Raw genomic sequence first — 18,520 nt, forward strand, 5'->3', positions numbered from 1 at the left:
TTAATTCCTCAAAAAGTGAGTACATATTTTGCCATGTCAATTTAATTGTAGACCATAAAAGTAAGCTGTCTTGTATGTTTGCAGTCATGAGCAGTGGCAATTTGTGTGGCTGCCAATTACTGTTACAAGCACCAATTAATGTAGCACATACATATCTATATACGTATATTTTTTTGATAGCAAGATGACAGTTAGTGATCCAAATAGGCTGCATTGAGGTTTGTCTAAGTGTGCTATTGCCTTCATTTTCAAAGAAATAACGGTGCAGGGAAAGCAGAAATATTCCTGTCACTTCTTTCATTTCTTCGTACAATTTTTTATATTTTGTTATTTCTCCGCCCAATGTTATTCCTTTTCTGTTCGGTTTGATGTTGATTTGTCCTTCGCGTGAGCCAATTGCACATTGGCCGCACGAAAATAAAGAAAATTATTTCAAACCCGGAAATGAAGCTATAACCCATGTACAAACTGGTTATTCCACCAAAAATGCCTGTTAAAATAAATAGTTTTAATTGAGTAATTAAGTTAAATACAAATTTAAGTATCTGAATTAAAATTAAGGTTCAAGTACGAGTATTCCACTAAGGCTGCCTATTGCAAAATTATAAAAAATATTTTTTTTTGCTCTAAATGTTATTATAACACTCTTTGTCCTATTGGATGATATTTAGGCGTAGTGCCAAACAAGAATTGGTGAATCTCCCCTTCAACCTTTTTTTCATTGCTAGTCGTTTCAAAACAAAAGTGATGAGTGTCACAAGCATTGAAATACCAGGGCTTCACAAAACATAGTAAAAGTTCATGCTTTTTTTATTAATAAGAAATCGTATGTAAAAATCATTAATTGTCGCACTTTGATCGAGTATTTAGACCTTCGTCAATTCATTCCAATATTTGATAATGTGCCAACTTACCGCATAAGAGTTGCGAGAGAATGTCTGACAATAAGCAAACTATTATTTCTTTTAAAAAGTATACAAATTTCAAATTTTAAATTTTAATAATCTAGGACTAGCAGCTCAAAGGAAGGCCTTCGGCTAGCGTGTTTTTTTTTTTTTTTTTTGGCGATTAATTTCGTTGCGCCATTCGCCATATTCGCCTAGTTTGGCATCCTGCGACTATTTTTTATTTCAAAACTGCATTTGGCGTCATGATTCGGCTAAACGCAGCATTCCTCAAAGGGCAATTGTCATACATCTACATTTTACTTTTACAGCTAGACTACTTATTCTTCTTCTGTTTGATTGGCGCGATAACCGCATAAGCGATTTTGGCCGAGTTTAACAAAGTGCGCCAGTCGTTTTTTTCTGGTGCTAATCGGTGCCAGCTTTACACACCAAGTGAAGCCAAGTCCTTCTCCACCCGAACTTTCCAATGCAGAGGCGGCCTTCCTTTCCCTCTACAGCAACCAGGTGGTACTGCATCGAATACTTTCAGAGTTGGAGCGTTTGTATCCGTTCGGATGGCATGACGCAGCCAACGAAGCCGCTGCATCTTTATTCGCAATGTCTTTGCTGTCGTAATGCTCATACAGCTCATTGTTCGATCCCTTGCGATACTCGCAGTTGCTAACGTGTAAGGTCCAAAAAACTTCCGCAGAAACTTTCTCTCAAACACTCCAAGGGACGCCTCGTAGGATATTGTTATGGTCCAAACTTCTTCGCCATAGGCAAGAAAGATTTCTCTGTTGGATTTCAAGGCTGACATTAATATCCACTTATTATATACATATATACATATATATATAATTTGCGCGACCGAGCTCCTCCTCTTATTTGACGTTTGGTATTGATTTTGTTCCACAAATGGAGGGACCTACAGTTTCAAGCCGACTCCGAACGGCAGATATTTTTATGAGGAGCTTTTTCATGGCAGAAATACACTCGCAGGTTTGCCATTGCCTGCCGACGGTCGACCGCTATTAGAAAAATGTTTTTCCTAATTTTGGTGTTTCGCCGAGTTGCGAACCTACGTTCTCTCTGTGAATTCCGAATGGTAGTCACACACCAATCCATTCGGCTACGGTGGCGTAAAATTCATCATCCAATAACTTATTACTTTGCTTCGCCTTGCATTTGTAAGCAGTTTTTTTTTTTTGTTTTAACAGAGATGGGAGATAGAGCCCCTACTACTTTGACTTCTTTGAAAGATTTCCCTACAGTCTTAAGTTCCTCAGTTCGAGTGTTTTCTTCCAAATCCACCTCCACTTCCTCTGCTTTATTCCAGTCTGGATGGGTAACTGCTCACAATTTGCCTAAAGCTATCTGTTGTTCTCGGCCATCAAAAGGACATTTGAGTGGAAAATACGCAGCTTTGTATATATGGAAATCGATGTAGAATTCCATATCTTTTTCAGCTAAGCAAGCTCCACGCGCGCCATTAGCGTCATTAAAATTTCAAGTGGTGAGGATACGAATACAAGTGAAAGAATTTTGGTCAACACTCTCGCAGTAGTTAATGTTATTTTTTGATAAGCCCAAGGTGCGTGAGTATAGATCGCTCCTCTAAGTTAGAAACTGTCTCAATCACTCCAAATTGTTTCACTAATCATATTATGGCGAGAAGGTGAGCTAAGGTAGTGGATTCCGTAGTGGATTTCCGCAGTTTTCATATGTAATCCGCCGTAATTAAATCTTATTTTCCCCACACGACAGTTGCCGCTATAGGGGTGATAAAAAGCGTGCTAAAATAGGCTGCTTTATGGGGAAACTTGATATAAGTTTTTTATTACTTTTACTCACCGAAATACGTAAGCCAACTATTGTAGACATCCAGTCGAAAGCGGTCACCAGACATATTCGCGTAGAAGAGATGTACCACTATATGATCTTTCAATTCAATACCGCGGCTATAGAAAAATTTATAGCAGATAAATAGTATATCAAAATTTAGGAGATAGAAGTAGATACATGTACTATACTCATACATCAAGCTAATGTAAAAATATAGAAATGCGGTCACACCCTTTATCGGGTGGTGTGCGTTTTGATGTTGTTCCACAAATGGACAGAGCAGCAGATGGTTTTTTATGAGGAACTTTTTCATGGTAAAAATACACTCGGAAGTTAGCCATTTCCTGCCAAGGGGTGATCGATATTAGAAAAAACTTTTCGATCATTTGGCGTTTCGTGCCCGGAGATTTGAATGCAGGCATTTCCGAAAGGAATAGTACACATTCGGCTGTGGCGACCGTAGAACTCACTTTATAATTAAGTGTGCTACTCTATTAAACATAAAAACTCTCGAAAAGGCAGGGATTGAAATACAGGCCCCTATTATGAGCAACATTCAATCTTCGAGTGTAGTCGAAAGTGCTGATCGAACGAATTTTCATTTGGTATTATGGTGCTCATTCGTTGAAGAATAGGACTATTGTGAATTTCGATCGCTCGACGCATTTACAATAGATAAGTTTTTCTCAGCTGATACAGCAAATCAAAAATAAAAGAAAAACCGATTGTGTTGAAATTCTTTGCTAATATTATTTTTAAAAGTTAAAAAAAGTATTTTTTATGAAAATGAGTACAACGGAGTTGTGGTTCGACGATTCATCGGACGATGAAATATTAGTGGAACCAGCTTGAAGTAGAAAACAGTTGAGGGGCGCATCCAACCCCCTAGAAATGGCTTCCACTGAGTAAATTTAGAATTTTCAAAATGTGTTGACGTACTTAATATTACAGAAATTTCCTTACAGATTTTTAAAGAACTTTAGATTATCTAAAGAGGCGTTTATGAACCTACTGTCCAGTACAGAAAACCAGTTGAAGCAGTGCACCCGAGCCAAATCCATTCCAAATATGTTAAAGCTAGCCACAGTTCTGCGATTTTGTGCTCAGGGATCGTACCAATTGAGTATTGGTATGAAGGTATACTAAGACTTGCTCAACCCATTGTGTACGATGATGCTGAAGATATTGAAGTGGAGTCAAATAACGGAGAAGTAGAAAACATAAGAAATGAAATTTTGAGAATATTATAGAAAAATCTAAAAAGTATTAAATAGAAACCTTTACGCCACAGTTTCTGTTTTATTTTTGTTATAAATTTTCTTTATTCAATTATTCGTCATTCGAGAAATATGTATTTCAGTTCCCCTACGTATTTCAGCCCATGCCAACGGAAAATAAAAATGTATTTCTATAAACATCACAAAAAAAATCATTATTAAGCTTAATCCATTTTGCTGCCGTTCTCACTGGTGGTCCCAAGCAATTCAGCTCCGTTGTAAATTCCTCTCATTTTTTTGCTGCCTGAACTTTGGTGCAAATCCCTTTTGCGAATTGTGGATTCGCCTTTCTAATTGTTGTTTGGTACTCACGACTTTCGACCTGCATAAAATTAACAAAATTAGTATATATTTATTATTTGGTTACTATAAAACCATAAATAATCGCAAACAACTTACACTTTAACAAGTTTTCCCTCAATACGCAACACAATCGAAAGCAAAATTGCATTCGACTCTAAATTCGGTAAACAACGAAAATTTCGATAGGGTTGCACCGCTCATAATACCAAATTGACATTCGATTTTCGATCTTCGACAACCAGCGAATATCGAAGATCGAATGTAACTCATAATAGGGGGCATAAATTTATCGAAGAGAGAGCCAGTACTTTCTAACCTATTGAATAATAAAATGTTTAAGCAGATTCCTAACGCCTTGTGTTTTCTTGTTGACGGCGTTTGAAAGGCTGATTATTCTGCTTGAAATTTCTCGGGGGCAATTGTCGCATGTCCAATGCGCTTATTGTAGACGCAAATCAATAAAATCGGCCTTTTACAACCTTTTTAAAGAAATAGAGTCATCGCTATCTCGGAAAGAGTTCCCAGTGGGCGCCTTCCTCGACATAGTGGGTGCTTTTAATAATGTCGTCCAGGAGTTAATCAATAAATCTCTGAATCCACTCTGAAGTGGATGTCAGGCGATTGCACCCACGTATGAATATAACTGCCACATTGACGGGTCAACCATCGTCAATATTGGGTGCTCCATTAGTGCCGCCTGTTTGGTTGATGCAACTGAGATCAATCCTGTCTTATATGGCTGTAGAGGCGCCATCTGTGAAAGATGAATCCTCTTACCTAGGGTCTTCTTTTGATTCTAAAATACTATTCCGGAACCAATTATGTTGTATGGCGTCCTCATCTGGCGCAACTCGCTGAAGAAAATAATGTCAGTTAAGAAGGTGGAAAAAATCTTGAATCTACAATCATGGGAATAATTGGAGTGCTTTGGACCACTCCTCCTATAACGCTTAACGCAATCCTAAATAAGTAGCTGTGGACATTGCAAGAGCCACAATCAGACTGGGCTAAAAGCATATTAGTAGCAAAATTTTGAGATCACCCGATGAACAGCCACGCTGGCCGCAGCGGGATATTCGCTATTCATACCCCCTCAACGGAAAAGTGGGCGGCTTGTAGCATTTGCTAGGACCTGGTGAGTTTTAACTGGGATGGCTCGACGCGGAATGTAGAAGTTGCTATATATTCCAAGCAGATATAACCGCAATCAAAGAAGTAGTTAATTGTTTGATCACTTGTGTAACAACTGTCAAGGAAGTAAACTTTTACTCCAACAGCCCGCAGGCAATTAAGGTGCAATCAAAATTAGTCGGAGAATGCCTGCCTCCTTTTCCGACAGCATCCGAATGCATTGTTGAAAAACTCTGGCTTAGTTAGCCAGGGCTGATTTCCCCGCAAAATGAGCGCATTGGAGTTCCCTTGACTGCAGTTTGCTCCTGGAATGGCGAATGAGTTAGTTAGCCAGGACCGATTTCCATGCAAAATGAGTAGATTAGGATTTCTTTGACTAACTATGGTTTGCTCCTAGAGTGGGGCACTTCGTGTCAATTCAGCGAGTACTGGGAAAACATACCAACTTGCAAGGTCGCCAACAAATTTTGTTTTCTCTCAACTCTTGAATTGTGTAGGTGCCCTTTCTGGACATACATAGTCCATTAGGCATCCGCGCGGTGCAACTTGACATCAATTCAAGTTATTATTGCAGTGCTGAATGAGGTGAATCATATGTATCTGCACTTTCTTCTCAATGTTTTGCTACAGGGATAGCAGGTTCAGGTATTGCACACATAGCGGTTAACACAACCGTAAATAGTCATCGTTCGGTCTTTTTTGTATTTGTGCTTTGTAGGTATTTATCCCAACCGTTAGTGGTTAGCGACTTGATTTTTGTAGCCGCTCCGTACTTTAGTCGCGATCGCAATTGTGTATTTGGAGAAGCAGAGAAAATAGGATAACCCTAGGAGGAGGAGGAGAAGCGGGGGCGTTTACAGTCAAATTCACCCACCACCATGAGGAAAGCTCCACGTGTGGACCACGCCAAACCCGACCAAAGTCTGCGATATTACCGTGCTTAGATCGCGGAACCTCATTTTGATGAGAGCTGTTCAGCATAGCCGCCACAGTCATTTAATTGATAGTAAATTCACTACTATTTAGAATAATAAATTTATGTCTCAAACATAATATTATGAGAGGGGTTCAATAAGTATCTGTGTTAGAAATGAGAACCTCATTTTTTTTTTTTTAATTTTAGAAAGACACACTTCACCCAAAACTAGGATTTGTCGGACTTTCCGAAATACGCCTCTGTCTCGGCGATGGCTTCCTCGTTTGAACTAATTTTTTTTCCCGCGAGTCATTTCTTCATGTAAGGAACAAAAAAAAGTCGCAGGGTAATACAGGGGGTGCGGCAGCAATTCATAACGCGATTCATGTAGATTGGTGGAGACAACTCCGAATGCAAGTGCCGGTGCGTTATCGTGGTGGAACAGTACCTCCTTTTCGCCAAATGAGGCAGTGTCTTCTTAAATTTTTGTGAAAGCGGTCCAATAACTCACTGTAGTATTGTCCAGTGATCGTTCTTCCTTTTTCTGAAAAACCAATGAGGACGACGCCGTTCGCACCCAAATAAATCGTCGCTATGGCCTTTCTGCCGATGGAAGTGCCTACGTATTCTTTGGAGCAGACTCAACGGGAGAAATCCATTGGTTGGATTGTTGCTTAGCTTCTGGTGTGCAATGCTGAGTTCAGCTTTCATCAACGGTGACAACTTGAAAAAATTCCATTGGACCTCCAAACACTCCTTCGAAATTAACAGCCGCTTCCGCTTGTTGTTGTTTGTGCACCCATCGGGCCGACAATTTTTTCATCGCCATATTATCATGTAAGATATTAATTACCGTTCCGGTCGACACACCTATGGCCTCTGTTATTTCGCGCACTTTCGTTCGTCGACCAGCGCGAATCATGTCGTGTACTTTTTGAATGATTTCTTCGGTAACTACGTCTGTCGGAAGTCCTGTTCACCCCTCGCCAAAAACAGATGTTCGCCCACGATTAAATTTATTGAACCAATACCTAACTGTACAGACTGCAAAGGGGCCCCATATACAGCATCCAACTTTGCTTTTATTTTCTCGCATTTTTCCCCATCCAAAAACAAAAAGCGAATTACCGAACGATACTACTCTTCTACTGCTTACTCGAATAGCTGACAAATTCAAACTAACCTATCAATCAGTCTGAAATTTGTTTTGCCGCCGTTTGATAGATGTCCGCACACGATGCTAAGCCAACTTCCCTCAGAAACGTTCTCTGTCATCAAACACGGGTACTTATTGCCCCGCCCTCGTACTTAATTTGAAACTTAAAGCGAGTCGGGTTAAGTAAAGTGGAAGTCTAAATTTATAATCAACAAAGTTTGGAAAAAAAATTAAAAAATTATTCATGAAGCTCAGAGGTGGACCAGAACCTTTGTATGTTAGTTATTCTGGAATTAGTTACGGGCCTATGTGTCATCACTATTGATCAGTCAATTTGGTTCAGCCTTAGAGAATCTGAGGTCTGAAATCATTAAAAATATAAGTGTTTGGCGCTTACACCCTTTTTGGATGTTTGGTGATGCTCCTCCTCCAATTTGTGATCTTGATTTTTTTTCCATAAATACAGTTTTACATCGCCTCTGTAAGGCAGGTGATGCAAGAAGGAAATCATTACGCTTTTTTCATAGAAAATACACTCAGATGTTTGCCATTGTCTGCAGAGGACCGACCGCCATTAGAAAAAACTTTTTCTATCAATTAATGTTTTGTGCCCGTGGCTTGGGATCTGTGCACCTGCGAATATTAATCTTGCACCAACCAATTCGGCTACGGCGGCCGTCTAGTTTCACTTATGGCAAAAAAGATATTTTCTTTCGATTCTCTGATTGTTTTATTTCGATTTCAAGTTGGTCTAATAACAAACTATTTTGTTGCTACTAATTCCAATCCTCCAATAACAAAAATAATAATGAATTTTTAATAAGTTTTGGACTTACTAGAACTCCAGTTCATTCATAGAATAATTCCTATCCAAAGTAATTGTATCGAATTGTGTTTTGTATCTCGTGAAGCTACACCTCGGATAACAGTCGCAAATGTATTCTTCGGCATTGGGATTGGTTTTATAGTCCATACTGCTATTTAATAACATTTCCGTGAATTTATCTGCAGAAACGATTGTGAGTTTTGAAATGAGCTTGGAAATATTTATAAGATATAATTTAAGAACCTACTGCAATATTTCCTTCCCATACTTACCAGCATTAGCGACGACACAGCTCGCGTTCGTCAATGTGCAAATGGCCCAATTGGCCGCACGTGGCCATAATGGTGGCACACATCCACAAAGCTGCAACATTTTTTTGCTGCGACACTCGGCAAAGCAATTTGTTTGTGTGTATTTCGAAAATGTGATCAATTTATATTCATCAGGCATATAGCAACGACGCTGCTTCAAAGCGTACCCTCCGACATATTTTGTGGCATAAGTGACCAATGGTGTGAGATGGATATGGATATTATCGCGAACGAATGCCTTCTGATGTTGCGAATTCAGCGCAACATATTCGAAAGGCGCTAGAGCAAATATCTCATAGCCAGCCAATTTATGTTCTGAGGCGTAGTAGTCGTCTGCCTGCGGATCGATCAGCACTGTTAGACCCCATTTTTGGCCATACATATTCGTGTGTTTTTTCAAATTTTCCTTTGATTTATATTTGTTGATGACCGCCTCATAATTGAATAAACAGCAAAAGCCATGCTGAGTAGGTACGCGTTGAAAAAGACGATTACACCGACGGATCTGACCATGTAATTTGCACCTCAGTAGTTGACTCTCACAATCTGGAGAAATTTTTCTTAAAAATTCGTAGACTGTATAGTTTTCGTTGTTCAAAATCGTTTGCATTAAACGATGGTCAGTAGACTTGGCATCTACGGGCAATGTGCTGTATAGAAAGGATCGAACATGCGGACGTAATTGCTCAGCTGCTTCAGGGCTAAAGCTGAGAGAAAAAGGGAAATTTATTTAATATTTTAGATACTAGTAAGTTATAATTTTTAATGGTATATTTCCTAAAATGGTTTAGGTATTTTATGTGAATACTTAAAAAAATATTAATTAAAATTACTGGATATAGGGAAGAAGAAATATAGCACATGGACTGAAAAGTCACGGGCCCAACACATAGAAAGCACTAGTTTTATTGCATTCACCTCTTTTCCAGTTAGTACTAACTTTAAGAAAAAAAAACAGCTATTTAAATTTCCTGATATTCTATTCATTAGTTCGTGAGTTATTGTGCTAAGAGTGACGCTACTTTTGTTACTTTCATCAAATTTTATTTTGGATCAAAAAGAATTTCGTGCTTTAATTTTACACTGCTTCTTGATGGGTAGAAATACCGTTCAAACAAAGCAATGGCTTGAAAAGTGTTATGGAGTCTCCGCTCCATCAGAAACAACAACAAAACGATGGTTTGCTGACTTCAAACGTAGTCGTAGAGGCACCGATTATCCGATAATCAACGCAGTTGACGGCCAAGTGAAGCGGTAACACCAGAAAACATAAAAAAAAATCCACTAAATCGTTTTAAATGATCGAAAAGTGAAGTTGCGTAAGTTAACTGACATCGTAAAAATATCAAAAGGACGTCGTGACTTTATATTGCATGAGCATTTGACTATGAGAGAGCTCTGTTCAAAGTGTGTACCGCCTTTGCTCACTTTCAAGGCCAATCACCGTGTCTACAAATTGCTCCCACATCCACCGTATCCGCCAGATTTGCCTACCATCGACTACTGGCTGGTAAGAAATTTCGTCCGAATGAAGAGGTTATCACTGAAACTGAAGCCTTTTTTTTTTTTTGAGACAAAAGATAAATCGTTCTACAAAAGTGGTATTAAAATGTTAGAGCGGCGCTGGAATGATTGCGTTGTTCTTGATGGAAATTACTTTAATGAGTAAAGCAAGTTTTGAACAAAACAAAACGCGTTTTCTTTGTTAGGCCCGGAACTTTTAAGCCTATGTGTTATAAATTTAAGTATTTAATTTATTTGGGATTTACTTCGCTGAGCTAAGATGCCATGGGGAAAAGAATTCGGATGGTGTGGCCAAGATCAGACCGACTGTCAGACAGCGAGGTCATGACAGTGGTTTGTTTACGAAAAAATTGAGATTGTATTGGTAATATATGAAAAATAAAAAGCAACATAGTTCTTTCATGTTACTCCACCTGAATGGCGACTGATTGGAAGAGTGTGTGAATACGTGTGAAATGAGAAGTGAGAATTCGGCTGCCACGTGACACGATGACGTGACAGCAGTTTGGTCAAAGCTGGCTCTATCATCCTTATAAAATGCCATGAGTTAAGGTAAGGTGAGTTGAGGCCAATTCTGGTGAGTATAGATCAGGTGCAAGGATGATAGATACCAGGTTTGCTCGTTAGGTATGATGAAAAAAACTAATTTTTGAAGGGAACTTTGGATTCTACCTCATTCGCTTTGAATTTCACAAAGTTTTGCTTTAGCTTAGTGCAACACAAAGCGCATGACGTCGGCATATCTGTCAGATTCGCTCCGATGGCCGAATAACGGTCTGCTAGGTAGTACACCTCTAAAACTCTTTTCACCATGGTACAGGTCAGGTGTGGAGTTTTGAACTCAAAAAATAATTTTCATTTCTAAAACAAAAAATATCGCTTTAGAAATGAGTTATATTTTCGATAAACTCGAAAAATAATCAATATATTTTATAAAAAATAGGCATCATTTTTATAAAATATAGTCATAATTTTTTTGTGAAATAAATACGTTTTTCATAAAAAAATAATGAATATTTTTGATCAAACAAATACTACTTACAAAATAATCATAATCGCAGAGCAAAAAATTATTTTTTCAAATTTTATTTTTGTTAAAAAAAATATACATAACTCGGTGTATGATTGTATTCTGTGAGCGATTAATAAAAAATCGAAATGTCATGCTTAATAATAGTATTTATAGAAATCGCAGAACAATTTTCAAAACGTAAAAGATGCACAAAGAGTATTAAATATCGTTTGAAAAGTCCGTGCAAAGTCGGAGAGATGGCACTACTAGCGCGTATCGAGGCTATGTTTAAGTAGTAGCATCTCTTGGAAGAACACACATCCAGTTTCAGCGAGAACGATCTATTGCTGGGTGTTAGACATTCCTTTAAGTAGAGAAAGTCGAGTGATTTTCCTTTTCCAAGGCGACAACGTGCCAGCTCAGCAGTTGTGGGCGCAAAATTACTGAAAATAGGATTCCAACTCTGTTTCACATTCATTCTTTTCTTCAGACTTGGCTCTCTGGGATACCTCGAACGACTATTTGTGCCCGAATTTGAAACAATGACTGGCGGAAAAAAGATTTTATTCAAACGAGGAAATGATTGCAGAAACGAGTGGCTATTTTTCAGACATGGACAAATCCTATTATTTGGATGGGTTCACTTAACTAGAACAGCGTTGTACGAAGTATATAAGCCTAAAAGGAGATTATGTCGAAAATGAACAAAAGTTTGCCACAAACAATTAAGTAGTTTTTATTTTTGCACGGACTTTTCAAGCGACCCTCGTATGTATATTCGAAACTGTTCTACAATATTTGAAAGCATTTGATTATTTTTTTATTGAAAAAATTGAAATTTAAAAATAATGATTATTTTCCGTTCCGGTTTTTAATATATATATTTATTTAACCCTTTTGCATAACTCGACGGAATAATCCTCGATCAAAAACTCTCTCTTATCACCTAGAACGGAATAATAATAAATAAATGTTTTTGTTATTTGGAAAATAAATAATTTTGGTAGTGCTGTAACATTCTTTTTCATTAGAACAAACAGTAAACGTCTTGCCGACGCAAGGTATTTTGAGTACATCGCGCGTTTCGAGCGGTGATGCAAAAGGATTAAATTCAAGTATTTCTATTCCTAATTAGAGTAGAATGGGGTAAGATAGGTTCTTTTTTTTTGGAGCGGTCCTGCTACGGTGTTTTTGCATTGATTTTGAAAAATAAGCAAGATTTTGAAAGGTTATTTATCTGCTAACATTTTGGTTATACTGACTTATGTTTGGCTAAATATTTTGGAAGCTGCATTCAATAAGACAAAGGTACTTTTTTTCGATATTTTCAAAATCGGGGGGCACGATAGGTCACTATATGTGAGGGGAAAAGAACAATGTACATGGCTTGGAAATTAACGTTTTAACTTTTATTTATAGAGTATGAACACTACACATGTTATAAAAGTTAGGAATTTTTCTTTAATTCATTTTTCTTCTCTTCTTTGGTAAATTTTTGGCGGTTTTGTATGAGCTTCTGCCTCTTTGCAGCCTCTCTTTCTTTTTTTCTTTCGGCGGCAAATTGTTTTTTTGCTTCCGCGTCCGATTTCTTCTGAGCTGCAGCTACTTGCTCAGCGCGTAATGACTCTAGCATCACTGCATCTGTGAGAAGTGCAGCTTTACGTCGCTTCCGGCCTCGATTTGATGGTTTGCGCAGTGGAGCTTTAGGAAACGGCCGAATGTCCTCAGTTGGAACTAATAGGTCGAGATTCGATCGATCTGGCTCTTGATCGGCATTCGATAAAACAGGCTCTTCATGGGCATTCGATGGACCAGCCTCTTGATCTGGTTCGTCCTCGTACGGACGATCAGTTACGAATGCTGGCGTGAAATCATCTTCCGAAAAAATGTCGCTATTAAATGGCCAAATGCCAGTTGATCTGAATCCAGCGGTGATATTCATGCTGGAAGCACCTTTCAACAAGGGTTTAGCTACCAGTTCAGCTATTCGGTCGATGGTAATAGGAATGCCGGAATGATTTAACATCCACGCCTTGCAGGAATGGTCAAAATAAGTTTTGAGCGGCCCAAATACTCCTCTATCGAGAGGCTGCAAACGATCGCTGGTGTGCGGAGGTAGAGTTAATACTTCAATATTATTATTCTTACAAAAGTCTAATCCAGCAATTGCCATGTGAGATTCGTGGTTATCCATGATGAGCAAAGTTTTTTCAGTACTGGATCGAATCGCATAATTTTTGAAGTGCTTCAGCCATTCTCGAACTGCCGCGATTACGTTTTTTACGTCCTCTTCACTTCGTTTCCGCGTTTTTCGCACATAATTACGCACCATTTTGCTGCAAAAACAATTAAAATTTATTTTATTCAATTAAAAGTAGTGGTCTATAATGCCCCCAGACGGCTGACCTATAGTGCCCCCAAGCACATGTTTTATGTTAGTGTCGATATATTTTTTAAAAACAAAAATATCAAAAAACTAACACATTATTCGTGTTCAGCATTATTTTCTACGTAAAATAAAACTCACCTGACAAATATTTACATACATTAAATGCACTGCACCGTAGAATAAAAAAAAATGCTATGTCGGAGAAAAGCTCACAAAAAACTAAACAACGCCAGAACTAGGATAACTAATCAATGGTGACGGCCGAAATGACAGTCGCGAACGTTGTTCCCCACCACGTATTCAATTCACATAAGACGAGTGACCTCTGCAAAAACAGTGCGACGAAAACCCCACCTACCTATTGTGCCCCCATACCTATCTTACCCCATTCTACTCTACATTTTAGTCTTAATAAAAAAAATAAAATCTCAGTTGAATTTAGATTTCTTTTCGAACTGCTATTTTATACAAATCAGCTTCAACATTGCTCATCGACTCGTCATCTCCTTTGCATCTCATACTCACTCTTTATTTAGCAGTTCATTAAGATTCTTCTCCGAAATGCGATTAAAATTACATAGCGCAACAGCTGGGAAGGATGAACCCCAAACAGTGGCTGTTGTAGTTTCCACATATAAAATAGTTGGATCATCGGCATTCAAATTTACTGACTGCATCAAAAGCGTTATAGACATCACAATCATAACGCACAAAATGAAATACCAAAAAATGCGTTGCCATGTTGAGGCGCCCAAGAAGTTGCTAAAACCGTGTAAACTTGTCACCTCACAGTAGATTTCGAAATCAGTCTTTGGCCTACAATTGTCTGTATGCCAATAATTGACTACTTTATTCTTCACTTTACTCGTAAGGGACTTAGTACTTCCTGTTTTTTGCTGAGCTTCCGTTTCACTTGCTTTTACACTATTCACTGGCTTCACTTTTAATACTCGTTTCATTGTTTGTTTCTCCTTCAGAAGACGCCATCGTTCACGTATACTTGACTTTAAGTCGACGTCCTGTGAATGCACTCCATTAAATTGTGAGAATTCTTGAGTTTTTTTCGGTTTTAAATAATCATCAAAAATTATATAATATATGGGATCAGTTTTATTTTGCGGTTGCACTGCTGCTGATTTTTTTGCTAACATTTTGAGTTCCGCATTCGACAGCCAATGAAACTAAACTAGAAACAAACCTGCTTTCATACCATACGAAGTCATATTAAATATTCTTACAATTTTAAGGAACCGCCTTTTCGCTGTTGTAAGAATTGTCACAATTACACCTTCCGCACAAAAAGGTGTACTGTACAACATTGAGCGCCTAAAAGTAGGCTTTCAGAACAGCGACATTAATGAGCGAACATATTCGTGCAGTGTGAAAAAAATGTAAACATTTAAAATTATAATTGCGTTCGATAACACAAAATATTGTAATGGTTCTTTCTAATTTATTAAGTAGGCGTTCGATAATGTCAGCAAAAATTATCAATCAGATGCAAATTTTGAGAACAAAGTTAAGGTTTGATGCAAAAGAGACGTTCATTTTGTGCATTTGGCTAAAACAAACTGAGTTTTTGTGGAATAAGGTCTTTTTTGCGCCATTGCTTGCAGTCTGACTTGCGTCGATTTGGTGATTGCAATTTACAATAAAAAACGATTAAGTGCAAAGTATAACAAAAACATGTGTCATACAAGCCAATGTACTGATAAAAAAATACCTTTTTTTTTGTTCGTTTCATTCAGGTCAAAAAGAAAATTCGGTACATTTTACAGTTTTTCTTTGATAAAGGGCGAAAAAGCAAATGTTAGGCCGCTAAATTGTGAATGCTGTAACAGCTAATTATGTGCAATTTTGGTTTCGTCGATTCCGTTCAGTCGTTTTTTTTCTCGTGCTAACTGGCGCCAGTTGCATACATCAAATGAAACCAAGTCCTTCTCGACCTGATCTTTCCAACACAGAGGAGGCCTTCCTCTTCCTCTGTTATCACCAGATGGTACTGCATCATCTAATACTTTGGGAACAGAAGCTTCTGTATCCATTCAGTCGATATGACTACGACAGCGGTGCCGCTGCACAATGTACAATATTATCAGCTCTTTGAATATATAAACACGAATATACATATAAGCACTTACAGTTAGTAACATAAATAAGTATACAGGAGCCTGATTTATGGAATTGTTTGACGCTAACGCTTTCCTTAATATGTTATCAAAATATTTTACACATGGTAATTGTGTACTGGGGCAAGCTTTCATATGCGCCTTAATTTAGCTGTAACTTTTAGATACCGTTATCCACGCTTTGCTTTCTCTTTGAGGCCAGCCAAATTTATGTCACAAAAGTTAGTATACAGCAAACATTGTTCAGTTAGCATAACATTTATTTTTACGCATTGATTAAAAAAGTTAAAACCATCAAAAGGAAATAATTAAAATGAGTATAAAAATTTAGGGAAGTACGTTTTCTATTAATTTTTGCGACATTTTTAGTAATGGCACCAAGAGGAAAAGAGCTTTCTGATGATTTAAAAAAACTGATTATAACACAAGGAACATAAATCGTCGTTTGATAGATAGAAGTTTTGCTACAGTTCAAAAGGTTGTGAATAAATATAAAAGTGCCGGAAGCACCACTAATAAAGAGCGTTGTGGCCGTCCGCCGCTCTTAAGTCCCAGAGAAAAAAGCTTAGTCGTACGGAAAATCAGGACAAACCCCAAAATAAGTGCCCCCAAATTCAAATCTGAAGTTGAAAATGAGACTAGAAAACAATATAGCACCCAAACTATTCGCCGGGTTTTCATAGTGCTAGTTATCATGGGAGCAATGTTGGGAAAAAACCCTTCGTGAGTAGTGTCAATCGGAGTAAACGGATTTCATTTGCCAAAGATCATGAAAAATATGGCCAAACGTTTTGGAACCAAGTCATATTTTCTGATGAGTGTAAGTTCAGTATCTGTGGATCTGATGGCCGTGAAAAAGTTTGGAGAAAAGTTAACGCGAAATTGGATCCAAACAATATGACCGGCACTGTGAAGCATGCAGGGGGCTCTGCGATGGTTTGGGGATGTATGGCTGCAAACAGGGTTGGAAACTTGGTATTTATCGAAAATATTATGGACCGATATGGTTATTTAAATGTTTTGAAAAATATTTTAAAAGAAAGCGCTACGAAATTGGGCCTTGGAGGAATGTTTATCTTCCAGCAGGATAATGACCCCAAGCACACATCCAACATTGTATGAGAGTGGCTGTTATACAATGTGCGAAAACACTGCCACGCCCCCCGACACCGACCCAATCGAACATTTATGGGAACATTTAAAGCAACAAATACGTAAACATCCGATTAGAAATAAGGAACAACTGAAAAGCGTCCTTCAAGAGGAATGGAAGAAAATACCACCAGCTGTAACTGAAAATTTGGTGAAATCAATGCCATCACGACTTAAAGCGATTGTAAAGTCTAATAGTTAACCTACCAAATACTAGGATTTGATTTTAATTATGTTTTTGTTTTCACAAATTAATAATATGATGAACTGTATACTTACTTTTGAGACATGAATTTTTATAAAGTTTATTATAAAAATTTTTGTATTTCATTAATGTAAATAAAATACAATTTTGTTATAACCTAGGTTGTTTGAAGGAATCGATTGAGGGAAATTTGAAAACGTATCCAGTGTATACTTACTTCTGTTACTAACTGTAGAGCACTCAAAAGGAGAATTATACTTTAGAGAAGATATGCGGTTAGCTTGGTTTGGTTAGGTTTGTTAAAACTAAAAAAAAAATGCAATAGCTTATGGAAACGCGGTAAAAATTTGCAGACTAAGTAACTCAAACGAAGAAGAAGACATGTATCACTTCTTAGGAAGGTGCCCTGTGCTGAAGGAAATCAGACAAAGATACTTAAATGCAGAGAAGCTAAACGACGCTGAAGTAATATACATACATATCAGAGAACTGCAGCGGTGTAATGTTACTGCTTGCACACCGCTTCAATACTCTGTTTTTCTATAACTGAAACGCAAAAATTCCACAAATAAAATTTCAAGACCACTACTCATACTCAAACGCCAAGTGATTTGAGCTCAAGCAGTCATCTCCGTGACGGTCAAAGGCAAAACCTGCTCTCTTTTTGTTCGATCTTCACAGTACATTTTCAGAAAAATGCACGCATTTGAGCGGAAAGCAAAAGAGCGGTGTGTGTGCTGATCAATACCGCTATTACCGCGATTGTTGAGTGTATGAATATCTCGTATATTCGGGTGTTAGATTTGAAAGCAATCGTATATTCAACTTCGGCTAAGCGGTGTGACGTGTGAAATCTGTCAAATGAGAAAAACACCGCAAACACCGCGTCGTCATCCCTTGCAAATAGTGAGATTGTCTGCAGTATAATTCATAGCAGCGCACGGAAAAAAAGGATTTTTATACATATGTAGCAGTATTTTTAAATGAAAAGTTTTTTTTTTTGAAGCAGTGATATTATTTTATTATATTATTGTATATTGTATATTACTATTAATTATGACAGAAAATAAAATGAACTTTAAAATAAAAATTGAAAACCTAATTCATTCTTTTACAAATTACTTATCGTACAAAAACAAATAATAATTTTTCTTTTAACTAACTTCTAAAGATACTTATGTATAAAGATATAAAGAAATTTTCTCAGCAATAAAATTTGAATTCTCCGCCATTATAAATCTTTTAAAAATAAACATATAATCACATGCACACATTAATACATATATGTATGTACATATCTGCAAGTAGAGTGATTCGTGCCCCTTGTTAATGCACTGCCGACGAAAACAAAGATAAAAAAACATAAATAAGAAAGTAGACTCCTTCGAGTGCTAATCATTTATGTACTGAGTGAACGCGCGATGGCATAGATATTTTTTAGCGGTACTCTTTTGCTT

The 18,520-nt window shown here is 37.6% G+C and overlaps 1 protein-coding gene across 1 annotated transcript; it reads right to left on the reverse strand.

Moving 5' to 3' along the window:
* Positions 1–317: 317 nt before the first annotated feature.
* LOC129248771 (pickpocket protein 11-like) lies at positions 318–14,728 on the reverse strand. The gene is made up of 6 exons (XM_054888387.1): positions 14,491–14,728; positions 14,103–14,403; positions 8,614–9,359; positions 8,352–8,520; positions 2,742–2,848; positions 318–490 (listed from the first exon to the last, which is right to left on the reverse strand). Exons 1-6 carry the CDS (start codon positions 14,726–14,728, stop codon positions 318–320), a joined length of 1,734 nt encoding a protein of 577 aa, XP_054744362.1.
* Positions 14,729–18,520: the final 3,792 nt, after the last annotated feature.

Source organism: Anastrepha obliqua, chromosome 5, assembly GCF_027943255.1.
Source record: "Anastrepha obliqua isolate idAnaObli1 chromosome 5, idAnaObli1_1.0, whole genome shotgun sequence".
NCBI classification, from domain to species: Eukaryota; Metazoa; Arthropoda; class Insecta; order Diptera; family Tephritidae; genus Anastrepha; species Anastrepha obliqua.

Bases quoted from the DNA above. Each gene is read 5' to 3' on its own strand.
- LOC129248771 (XM_054888387.1), bottom strand. From the start codon at position 14,728: ATGTTAGCAAAAAAATCAGCAGCAGTGCAACCGCAAAATAAAACTGAT. The intron at 8,521-8,613 runs GTAAGTATGGGA...TCGTTTCTGCAG, and splicing joins CTGTGTCGTCGCTAATGCTG to ATAAATTCACGGAAATGTTA. The intron at 2,849-8,351 runs GTAAGTCCAAAA...ATTTTTCTATAG, and splicing joins ATGAATGAACTGGAGTTCTA to CCGCGGTATTGAATTGAAAG.